At 43.9% G+C, this 13,035-nt stretch overlaps 1 protein-coding gene across 7 annotated transcripts in view; it reads right to left on the reverse strand.

The window, feature by feature from the left end:
• Positions 1-5,615: 5,615 nt before the first annotated feature.
• The window catches only part of DYRK1A (dual specificity tyrosine phosphorylation regulated kinase 1A), a 145,581-nt gene continuing 138,161 nt past the window's right edge, over positions 5,616-13,035 (reverse strand). For all 7 annotated transcript variants that reach the window (XM_043875119.1, XM_043875124.1, XM_043875122.1 and 4 more), the window contains one exon: positions 5,616-8,922. In XM_043875119.1, the coding sequence (XP_043731054.1) occupies positions 8,302-8,922 (621 nt within the window). In that variant the 3' untranslated portion in view covers positions 5,616-8,301. The remainder of the gene's footprint in view (positions 8,923-13,035) is intronic.

A 13,035-nucleotide genomic window follows, 5' to 3' on the forward strand; every position in this document is an offset into this window, starting at 1 on the left:
CCGGTCCCCCAGACGCCGCTAGCTGGCGAGGGCTACATGACCTCAATCCCCTCGGAAGCCCTAAAACATTCCAGTGCTCAAGGCAGGCATGAGTCTGTTACTTTTTGGAATATACAGGTCCCCTGGTGGCTCAGTGATCAAGAATCCGCCTGCAGTGCAGGAAGACCTGGGTTTGATCCCTGGGTCAGGAAGATCCCCTGGAGGAGGGCATGACAACCCACTCCAGTACTGTTGCCTGGAGACTCCCATGGACAGAGGAGCCTGGCGGGCTACAGGCCATGGGGTGGCAAAGAGTCAGCTGCAACTGAGCGACTAACACTGTAATAGCTTACGGAAAAACTCAAACCAAGTTTTTTGAAATGTTTGAAGTTTAGTGGTAAGATCACGAGGAACTCATCTCCCGAAAGCATTTCCTCTACCTTAAGGGAACATTAAAATCCCATCATTAGATCCATCATGAGCTCCATCCAGTCGTAACCATAGGCTCTGATGAGGTAACGTTGGCCACGTACGTATATTCTAACTAGAAGGAAAGTCTGCCTTGCGCTGCTCTGAGGGAGGGAGTATGCCCTAGGAATGCAGGGCATCAGAGGAATACAGAGTGAAGGGGGTCACAGTACGGGCCCCCTAAGCTGGCGGAGGCAGAGTCCTCAAAAACATTAATAAAGTAAGAATAAAAACAAAAAAACCAGCAGCAGTCAGCCACCCAATGCCTTTAAAACGTAGGTTATAACTAAGTTCTGAAAGCTTCCCCAGTGAAGTTGCTGTTTATGAACGTGGGACCCAATTTCTTCCTTCTCCTCTTTTCTCCCTGATCTAAGTCAAATCACTGACGGCTAAACATGTGAGATATGCCTTCAAGTGGGAAAAGGGACAAGGGGAGAAAGGCCACTAGACACGTGACGTACAGGCCGAATAATAGTGCGTGGTAAAAAATGGGTCCTTTGTATATAGTCAGGCCTCCCAAAAGCTTCCTTTATAGACAAAAATCCTTCCTAAAATATTTAAATATCATACCTTGTGTCAGAGCAGGCTACAAAACATACAACCTTCAAATTCTCAAGTAGATGTAGGTACTGTGCAGTAGCAAAATCAAGTAGGAAAGAAATGTTAACGTCCAGTTACAGACTCCAGAAATAAATAATCCTATTTAGACATTCACGGAGAACACTACTCACCCAGTTTCCCACAGGGCGCTTGTTAAATTTATATAGACGTGGACTCATTCATGCTGTGGACTCAAGCTGTCTAGTTATAAACCATATTGATTGAGCACCTCCTATATTGTGCTAAGATTCTTAGGTAGATTATCTCAGTGATGCTTGTGTAAGATCCCAGGCTGCATACTACAGCTACTTTCATTTTTTAAAACAGCGAGGTTTAGAGAAGTAGAGCAACTTGCCGAGCATTAAGAGCAAGGATGTGAAGCCAAATCTTGTCGCCACTGTGCTTCTCAAAGGCCTGTCACTCAGACCAGGCGGCTGGTGCCCTGGAGAACCCACCACCGGTCCTGCCAAGACGGCGCGAGGCTGAGCACGGCCTGGACTCACCCCTGGGAAACCACCTCGGCACACCCCCTTCTCACAAGGGACCTGAGAGCTTCCGCCAGGATGTCAGGCCACCCCCCTGTCCAAATGGGGAGGGGACAGGAAACCAAGTTTTATATACTTAATGGAAGTCTGGTTTCCTGACTTTCTCTGAGGCTTACTCATCATATTTTATAATGCAGGCTAAGTGGTGACTTTTAACTGCTCATTGACACATATTTAATTGTATAAACTCCAGTAATGAAACTATTTTTAAATGGTCTTCAATTCAGACTCCTGTTGGGTTAGCCTCATGCATCTTCAGGTCATCCTGTAAAGACACCTTAGAAACACAGACCCAGGCCCCAACTCCAACTCCCTGACTCAAATATACTGGGGCTGTGATCAACACAGGTGGTAAAGAACCCACCTGCCAAAGCAGGAGATCTAAGAGACATAGGTTCGATCCCTGGGTCAGAAAGATCCCCTGGAGGGCATGGCAACGTTCTTGCCTGGAGAACACCATGGACAGAGGAGCCTGGCGGGCTACGGTCTGTGGGATCACAAAGAGTCAGACACGACTGAGCAACTTGGCATGCATGCATGCACGCACGCACAGGTGAGTAATCAGATGTGCAGCCGGGATTAAAAGCTCCTGTTTTAAGCTGATGAGCAGGGATTTAGCAGTTTGATTAAGATCACCTAGGGTTCACCAGAATCAGTTTTCCCCCTACATCTTGCTTACAGATTTGCTGGACAATTCATGAAGTCAGCTCCTTCCCCAAGCTCAGGGTCCTGGGCCGTGTCACTGGTTCTACAGACGGGGCTCGCCTGTGATGTACACGGAACAGAAACTTTCTCCTTGGGGTTGCTGTTTCACAACACTATGCCTCAGATCTTTAACAATACAAACAACCATGGGACACCATCATGTCACCTCCGTGTCCAAGGAGGTGACGCGCCCCGCCCTTGCCAAGCCAGCTACTGCGTTCCCAGACAGCAGTGAGTCAAGAGGGACCGACTCACCAGCTGAGCTCCACCTTCACCAACTCCACCCTCTCCTGGGGAAGCCGTCCCTTCCCGGCAGACCTCCCTGCGGCTCGGCCGTCTCCTCCCTTCCCTGGGCAGCAAGGCCCCAGCCGCTCGGCCGGCTTCCCTGGCCCTGCCCGGGGAGGACCGGCTGCGTGCCTGGAGTCTGCCCCTCTCTCCTCCCTTTGGCTCCGAATCCTCCCCTTTGATGGCAGCTTTAGCTAAACTACTGAGGCAATGATAGGATATGAGTTAACGAGTCAATACTGGGAGTAGAATCTACAAGAATGGAAAACCATAAAAAAAAAAAAATTCAAAAGTTACAATTTTTGAAATTCAACAGTAAACATAATTAACTATGGTCTTTTAAGACAAACATGTATGTAATTCCTACAAAAGAGCCAGACCTGACTGAGCGACCCCACTTTCACTTTTCAGTTCCTACGCAGCCTTCCCATGTGTTGCAGTCTGAAAACTCCCGTGTCTGTCTGTATCTGAGCAAGTGGCTGGCCACGCCGACGCCACACAAGGGCACCGCCTTCGCAAGAGTGGGGGTGCACTCTGCTGGCCCATCTCCCACATCCTTCACTGGGAGCTTCGCCACCCGTTTTTCCTGCCCCACATTTAAAATGCGCTTTACTCCCCAACCAGACTTCTACTCCTGGACTCCGCTTCCCCAGCACCCACTTGAGACTGGACTATGACAACCAGTTAAGGCCCAAGGAAGCGAGCTGAAGGCTCGTCCTTACCCCTTGGAAGCAGCATCCCCAAGTTCTGCTGCAGGTGGCAGTTAGTTCATGACATGCCAAGACTGAAACATACAGATTATTCCAACCCTTGTTTTTAATAAAAATGTCATATCCTCAAGGTGTGAAGTCGTTAAGTTGTGCCTCTTTGCAACCCCACAGACTAGCACACCAGGCTTCCCTGTCCTTCACCATCTCCCCGAGTTTGCTCAGACTCATGTTCATTGAGTCGGTGATGCCATCAGACCATCTCATCCTCTGTCATGTAAAGAACAAAACCTCTGTGTTTTCAGGCAATGAAGCGGATACTGAAACCTGTGGGGTTCTACCTAGTTCTTTGGTACGTATTTAAATCGCTGTGTTTTAGTTGGAGAAAAACTTTTTTCTCTTTGAAGATTTCAGGTAATAAACCGGAGAATCATTGATGACAAACACCTCCGGCCCCTTCTGTGTTGAGGTGAATGTTATCCCTACAGGTGATGATGGAAGAACACCTGGGCCCTTCCATCATGTTTTCCTGTGAAAGGGTGAAACTGGGGATCTTGACTGTACATGACGCCCGAGAGAAAGACAGACGCACCAACCGATGGGCCACTTACCATCTGAACGAATCTTCTACAAAGTATGACGGGTGCTTTACACACAGGGGCAGGCAGACATGACTAGTAGAGGGTGACAGCCCAGGTGATACCCACATGACGGTTCTCGGGGGACACACAGGCCACGTGCCGACGTCACGAGGGGTGATGAAGAATGGAACAGGCTGTCTTCCTAGGGCTTTCTTGTTCTTTGTACTAGAAATCACCTGAGGTATGTTTTTACCCGAGGAAACAAGTCTAGGGGAGATCTGCGGTTAAGAAAATGCCATCATCTACTCTGCTCCTCCCCAACACCAAGAGCGTCCCAACGTGCAGACATCCCAAGCAGGAGTCTGAGAACCCGAATACAGTCTCAGTATGCCAAAGTCGGTTATCCTCCCAACCCTAATCTTAAAAAAAATTTCACACTTTTTTTTTTCAATACATGGCAAGAAGACCAAGTTCTCTATCTGAAATGAATCATTTGACCTATTAGCTTTGGCCACACGACAAAAATGGACATAAAAATGAGAAATGTGGGATGGGAGGTTCAAGAAGGAGGGGACGTGTGTACACTTACGGCTGATGAATGTTGATGTATGGCGTAAACCAACACAGTACTGTAAAGCAATTACCCTTCACTTAGAGGTACATTTTAAAAGGAGTACTGAACTCATACTCTTTTTTTCGGCTGAGCAGGGCAGCAGGTGGGATCCTAACCAGGGCCCGAATGCAGGCATCGGGAGCCTCGAGTCTTAACCACTGGACCACACGGGAAGTCCCTGAACTCGTGTTCTGAGAGCTAGCAAGGGCAGGCCAAGAGAAAACTGGGGGACCGACAGGAAATGTAGCATTTGCTCTGTCCGCATTGTATTTCCTTATTATAACTTACTGTAATTGAGTTTAACAACACAGGAGCTGAAAAGAGGGTGACGCGGCAAACGCAGTGGTCGTCTTGCTGGCCTTAGAGGATTACTGCAGCCTAAATGAATGTCACTTGTACTTTTTTTTTTTTTTGTAGCTCTAGTATTCATAAAATAAGCCTAGGTTTTTTAGAGTCTGACATAAAATGTGCCACTTACGTAAGTAAATGCTCATCACCCTAAGAAAAACACTAAAGGAAGTTTTCCTTTCACACATGTGGTAGGTGCAACTTTATATAGTCAATCTGAACTTAACGAAATCACATTCAACTTTTACAGTTAAGTTTTCTGCCTTCTGAAAGCTACCTTACTTTATACTCACACAGGCTAACTCATAAAGAGAGATGTTTGGTGAGAATTAACTCACTGTGGCAGGAATCTTAAGATTCTGTATACGAAAGCCCCTGACAGACGTCCACCAAAGATCTGGGGAAAGAGGAAGGGTATGATTTGTAGTTCTTCGTGTTTCCATGCAGGTCAAAGCCTAGAGAAAACCACCTAACTCCTACACCATCCACAACATGATAAACTACTAGCATTTTCAATCAGACAGAACCTGTGAATACAGTAAAGAGTCAATCTTAAAAAATCAAAATGGTCTGTTAAACCTCCAATTTTTACTTTTTTTCAAGATTCCGAAGCCTAGGTTGATGTAACTATGATTTTCCTTTCTACACATTTGACTTCAAACTTCTAGTTGGTATACCTACCAGACCATTACCTGGACCAGGTTAATTGCATAGGAAGATTTTTTTTTTTAAAACTATGTTTACATTTTTCTTAAATTAATCTTTAAAAAAGCATAGTAAAGAGTCTGAGGACAAATTATTCAACTGTTTATCATACATAAGACCGCATGACTATAATACAAAGGGGGGTTCTTTTTCATTTAACGTTACAATATACACAGCAAGTCCGGACCAGATCTTACAATCTGCACACAGGTATTTACCCTTTTCCATGCTGTTTATGTTTACAATGCACAGAAGCCCTGTAACCAAACCGTGTAGGAAAGCGCACAAAACTGGACTGCAACATAACACAGTATGCAGGAGCGTCGGCTCTGACGGCTGCCTTTATGCAAACAGCGGTTTAAAACTGCTTTTTTTTTTTTTTTTGGTGCTTGCTCAGATGTGGCAACCAGCACAGAAAAAAAATGACCTGACCCACGTATATCTTCACCTCATATTCCTAAACAGCAGTAACTACTGAATTCCTTTTGATATTGCTAGACTCAAGATGACATCCTTTTATTCACTGTAAACCTTCATGAACTACCAAGTTCAAAAATCATCCACAGGCTTGACATTTAATTACAAAATAAATATGGATTTCCTGATTAACAACAAAAAAAATTTTTTTGTGGTTTTATAAAAATGAATATTCCCAAGTTTCCATTCACATTCACATAGTTTTAAACCTTTTTGTCTTTTGTCACTGTTTTACATATAAAAACCTGCTTTTGTTCAGAAAAAAATTGACCTAGTCAGCCACATGGAATTGACCAATAAAAAGTAACGTGGTGTTTCTGCTGAGTTGTTTTGAACAGGGTTATCGGCAGAGGTAGATTACTGCTTCTTTTCTAGGCTTCTTTGATCCTGGACAGGTAAATTTCTTATCTTCATTCTCCCAATTCAACCGCTCAAAAGTATAACACCATAAAATTGGTCAATTTAAAATGGGAACACAAATTTAGCAACTGCCAGACTGTGTTACATTAAGGCAGCATAATCTCAAAACTAGGCACCTGTTAAAACACCAGCCTGCTCATCTCAGGTCACGCGTGCGAGTTCTGCTCTACTCTGCTCGTGTTTTGGACCTGTTGGTGCAATCGAGGTCTTGCTTTCAAGTTTACAAGTAGGTTAATCAGGAATACAAGAATCAACTGCTGGTTCCATAGCTTCTGGATCCAGTGTCCCTTTACCTTCAGAAGCCTGAACACATTGAGGATGTAACAGCTGTTGTAATCTTGAGTTAGGTGTCAATCTATCATGTTCAGTACACAGACTGCTGTAAATGTATTGGCTATGGATTCAGCAACAGTTCCAGTTTTGTTTAAGCAATAGTACAGCCATAATTTTCAACTGACATTTAAAAATGGTCTAGTTACACCTTGTGTCAAAGTGCAGAACTGCTACATTATTGGTTACAGACATCTATGTGCTATAAAAACAGCTTTGGTACAATAAATTATCAAAAAAGAAAATAAATTTTTGTAAAATTCACAGCATAATTGTGAGGCAAAAAAGCAGTCACATAAAATTCTGCATTTTTTTTTTTTTAAAAATGTTCAGGATGAACAGAAGACATCTTTGTGCAGAAGAAATGGTGGAGATACCACGTGCCGAGAAAAAGCAAAAGAAAAAGTAAAAAGCAGGAAGGGACACAGCTGTAGCTATTTCCATCAAAGCAAACCACTACTTCTGTGACCTTCAACCAATAAGGAAGTCAACTTTATGACACACGCAAAGTGACCTTGCAATACCTTACAATTAGTGGGTCACCAAAGTCTGTTTTAAAAGAAAGGCCTCTTGAATTACCCATTCTCTGTGTTTTCAGCGTTAAGGACTGTCTGCAAAAGCATGTCCAAAAGTGATTGCATCTGAAATGGTAGGCTCTTTTAGTTTCGAGTCCAAATCCATAAGGCCAAAGGTTTTCCCGAAGACCACCACTCAGCCCTCCCCGGGACTGGCCACGACTGACCCGCTGATTGCTTCTCAGTGCACCTTGGATGGGAGACCAGTCACGTTCCGTCCCTCTCTCTCTGTGGCCTCGGCAACGGGAGACCCACAGGATCCCAGGGCAGTGCTGCTTTGCTCCTCAGGAGGTTCAGACAGGAGGGCGCTGATCCCGCCACTCAGCATGCGTCCTGTGCCTTCCACACGCCGATACAACCGTCCCTTCCATACAGCTGAAGGTGATGACTGTGTGAGCTGGAGGTCCCTCTTCTTACAGTACTGCGTTTCCGTGCCCAAGTGTGTTTAGAGGACTTAAAAACCCCAATTTCCCACCCCCCACCCCAAACAGAACAAAAACAAAACAAAAACGGGAGGCGGGGGGAGAAAAAGGAAAAACAAAAAGGGGGAGAAAAACACCCTCATGGGGCCCTGTATGCAAATGATGTGCAGTGCCTTTTTATTTTAAAATTAGTTGGCAAATGAGCAAGACCAACATCTGAACAATAACTTTTGCGGAACAGAAAGACAAAAACCCCACTAAGTGACCGGGATGTGGCAAGTTAAAATGGGGGCGGCAAAAAGAGGACGCCTCTGAGCTATCCGAGAAGATGGGTTTGGACATGGCTCTTTTAAAAACTTCATTGTCCCTTTGCAATCTTTTCAAGTTAAAAAAAAAAAAAAAAAAAGTCAGCTTTGCCCTCCTGTAGCGGTTCAGTGTGTTAATCTCCTTCTGATTCAAGCAGCTTTGCACTTTGTTTTTTTTGGAAAAAAACACCACTTCTATAAAAACACACAAGAAACAAACTCAAGTTTCAATGTAGTCACGAGCTAGCTACAGGACTCTGCTGCACACACACGCCTGTCATGGGGGACTCTTCCCTGTCAGCCCCTTGCCGCATTGTCAGGTGCCCTTCAGTCATGTAATGTGCAGGACCTGTATTAGCAGAAAATTGGTATGTTGGATGTCCAGCTATGCCAGTCTCTTGGCGGGGATTGGAGTAGACGGTTAAATTAACGTCCATAGCTCCATTCTGTCCAAAGTCCAAGGTATTAGCAGCCACTGGGCGATTCTGGTAGGCCTGATTGCCTTGATTACCAGTAGAGGAGGAAGATGTGGAGGAAGAAGTTGTTGAGGAAGACAGGGATGTCATGGAGTGGTGACTGTGGCCAACCTCCATGGAATCCTGGGTCGAGGAGCTGTTTGTCGGAGAACTGTAGACCCGTGGCCTGGCCCGGCTGCCCAAGGCCTGCTGTCCGTGGTGGTGGTGGTGGTGGTGGTGGTGGTGGTGGTGGTGGGCGCTGTTCCCGTGGTGGTGGTGCAGCGCGTTCTGCTGCGGGGCCCCGTGGAAGGCCGTCTCCTGCACGGGGTGCGTCTCAACAGTGACTTGGGCAGGAGCCTCGGTGCCCGACCAGCCAAGGGGGGCAGGGAACTGCTGGCGCACCTGCAAGAGCAGATGGTGAAAAGACTTATTCAGGGGACCGCTTCCAAGCTTTAATCTTCAATCAAAAGCTACATGAGCATTTACATTAGAGAGAAGGTTTTGAAACTTTAATGTTCTAGACAGCTCTATAACACAAACTTGCAGATATGTTTCAAGAGTGAAAATTATTTTATTATGAAAGCTGCAACTTTTAGCAAGTTATATCCATAAACAGGCTCATATATTTTATTGGCCACTTTCCTTCCTTGCGAGCACTGTTTATGCCAGGGGTCAGCAAACTTCTTCTGGAAAAGGCCAGAGAGTAAAACTGGTTATTTCTGATCAGTCCAAAAGACATTCTTTACCCTAGAGCCCCTCCTCTCCATCTTTCCTGTTTTAACTGAACCACTACTATGCATTTAGCTGCCTAACCATTCCTCCACTGAAACAATCAGTGAGTACTACTAAAGCCACCTCCAAAATAAGAACTCACATCTGGCATCTCTTCTTCATTACTCTATCCAAGGTCACTACCATCTCTTGCCTAGACGAACACAACAGCCTCCTAAATCAACTCCCATCTTCCACCCTTGCTTTTGACCAAACTACTCTCCAAATCCCGAGAATAATCTTTTTAAAACAGATATCCAAATTAAGCATGAAAGAGAAATAAAAAGCATCCAAATTGGAAATAAAGAAATAAAATGGCTGCTACTTACACATGATGCAACATTATATATGGAAAACCCTAAAGACTCCATTAGAAAAGTTATGGAAATAATAAATTCAGTAGGGTTACAGGATACAAAATCAATACACAAAAACCTATTGCATTTCTATATACTAATAAGAAAATATCAGAAAAAGAAAACAATCCCATTTACAAATGCATCAAAAAGAACAAAATAAGCGAGACATAAATTTAACCAAGGAGGTAAAAGGGCTTTATATGGAAAACAAGACAGTAGCGAGAGAAATGGAAGACCAAGTCAGTGGAAGACTGTCCACGCTCACTCTAAGAGTGAAGAGTCAAAGCTGTTAAAATGTCCAAACTACTGAAAGCAATCTACAGATTCAATGCAATCCCTATCAAAATTCCAATGGCATGTTTAAAAAAAAAAATAGAACAAAATCTTAAAATTTGTAATCCACAAAAAATATCCAAGTAGTCGAAGCAACCCTGAGAAAGAAAAAGCTGGAAGCATCACACTCCTTGATACCAAACTATACTACAAAGCTACAGTAACTAAAAATGGCACGGTACTGGCATAAAAACAAGCACACAAGTCAACGGAACAGAAGAGAGAGCCCAGAAATAAACCTATGTGTATACAGTCAGTTAATTTATGAGAAAGAACCAAAAATATACAATGGAGAAAGGCTATTCTCTTCAGTAAAGGGTGTCGTGGGACTTCCCTGGTGGTCCAGGGGTTAAGAATTCACCCGCCAACGCTGGAACACAGGTCTGACCTCCGGATCAGGAAGATCCCCGAGGCCACGGAGAAGCTAAGACTGGGTGCCACAAACCCTGCAGCCCGCACTCTGCACTGAGAGGCCGCCACAGGAGGAGCCCACACAGCGCAGCGAAGGGCGGCCCCTGCTCGGGGAGACCAGACAGAGCCTGTGTGCAACGGTGAAGACCCAGCACAGAGGAGAAATCAGTTACTTAATTTAAATGGTGTCATGAAAACTAGACAACCAGATAACAAAAGAATGAAACTCAACCACCATTTTACACCAAAGCCCCAAATGAACCAACCCAACATGGATTAAAGACTTGAAGCCATAGAACTCCTAGAAGGAAACACAGATGGTCTGACACAAGTCCTGGTGATGATTTTTTTAATCTGACACCAAAGCAAAAGCAACAAAAGCAAAAATAGACAAATGAGACTACATTATACTAAAAAGCTACTGTACAATAGAGGAAACCATCAACAAAACGAAAAGGCAACCTCCTGAATGGGAGAAAACATTTGTCAATCATGTATCTGATAAGAGGCTAATAATACTCCAAACATAAAAAGAACTGATAAAACTCAATAGCAAAAACCCAAATAATCTGACTTAAAAATGGGCAGGAGATCTGACTACACGTTTCCAAAGAAGACACAAAGATGGCCATCATGCACAAGAAAAGCAACTCAACATCGTTGGTCACTAGAGAAATGCAAACCCAAACCACAATGAGACATCACTCTCAAAAAGACAACAAATGACAACTGCTGGTATGTAGAAAAAAGGAAACCCTCACACACTGATGATGGGAATATACATTAGTATAACCATTATATGGAAAATAGTACGGAGGAGGTTCTTCAAAAAATTAAAAACAGAACTACCACATGATTTTATGATTACACAGTCGAAGTGAGAAATAGATATATGGGCTTAGATCTGATAGAGTGCCTGATGAATTATGGACAGAGGTGCATGACACTGTACAGGAGACAGGGATCAAGATCATCTCCAAGAAAAAGAAATGCAAAAAACCAAAATGGCTGTCTGAGGAGGCCTTACAAATAGCTGTGAAAAGAAGAGAAGCGAAAAGCAGAGGAGAAAAGGAAAGATATACCCATTTGTTGAATGCAGAGTTCCAAAGAACAGCAAGGAGAGATAGGAAAGGCTTCCTCAGTCATCAGTGAAAAGATACAGAGGAAAACAATATAATGTGAAAGACTAGAGATCTCCTCAAGAAAACTAGAGATACCAAGGGAACATTTCATGCAAAGATGGGCTCAATGAAGGACAGAAATGGTATGGACCTAACAGAAGCAGAAGATATTAAGAAGAGGTGGCAAGAATACACAGAAGAACTATACAAAAAAGATCTTCACGACCCAGATAATCATGATGGAGTGATCACTCACCTAGAGCCCGACATCCTGGAATGTGAAGTCAAGTGGGCCTTAGGAAGCATCACCACGGACAAAACTAGTGGAGGTGATGGAATTCCAGTTGAGCTATTTCAAATCCTCAAAGATGATGCTGTGAAAGTGCTGCACTCAATATGCCAGCAAATTTGGAAAACTCAGCAGTGGCCACAGGACTGGAAATGGTCAGTTTTCATTCCAATCCCAAAGAAAGGTAAGGCCAAAGAATGCTCAAACTACTGCACAATTGTACTCATCTCACACGCTAGTAAAGTAATGCTCAAAATTCTCCAAGCCAGACTTCAACAGTACATGAACCATGAACTTCCAGATGTTCAAGCTGGTTTTAGAAAAGGCAGAGGAACCAGAGATCAAACTACCAACATCTGTTGGGTTATCGAAAAAGCAAGAAAGTTCGGAAAAACATCTATTTCTGCTTTAACTGACTATGCCAAAGCCTTTGACTGTGTGGATCGCAATAAGCTGTGGAAAATTCTGAAAGAGATGGGCATACCAGACCACCTGACCTGCCTCTTTAGAAATCTGTATGCAGGTCAGGAAGCAACAGTTAGAACTGGGCATGGAACAACAGACTGGTTCCAAATGTGGAAAGGAATACATCAAGGATGTATGTTGTCACCCTGTTTATTTAGCTTATATGCAAAGTACATCATGAGAAACGCTGGGCTGGATGAACCACAAGCTGGAATCAAGATGGCCAGGAGAAATATCAATAACCTCAGATATGCAGATGACACCACCCTCATGGCAGAAAGTGAAGAAGAACTAAAGAGCCTCTTGATGAAAGTGAAAGAGGAGAGTGAAAAAGTTGGCTTAAAGCTCAACATTCAGAAAACTAAGATCATGGTATCAGGTCCCATCACTTCATGGCAAATAGATAGGGAAACAGTGACAGACTTTATTGTTTGGGGCTCCAAAGTCACTGCCGATGGTGACTGCAGCCATGAAATTAAAAGATGCTTAGTCCTTGGAAGAAAAGTTATGACCAGCCAAGACAGCACATTAAAAAGCAGAGACATTACATTGCCAACAAAGGTCTGTCTAGTCAAGCCTGTGGTTTTTCCAGTGGTCATGAATGGATGTGAGAGTTGGACTACAAAAAACTGAGTGCCAAAGAATTGATGCTTTTGAACTGTGGTGTTAAGAGAAGACTCTTGAGAGTCCCTTGGACTGCAAGGAGATCCAACCAGTCCATCCTAAAGGAAATCAGTCTTGAGTGTTCATTGGAAGGACTGATGTT

This window comes from Cervus elaphus, chromosome 19, assembly GCF_910594005.1.
Source record: "Cervus elaphus chromosome 19, mCerEla1.1, whole genome shotgun sequence".
NCBI classification, from domain to species: domain Eukaryota; kingdom Metazoa; phylum Chordata; class Mammalia; order Artiodactyla; family Cervidae; genus Cervus; species Cervus elaphus.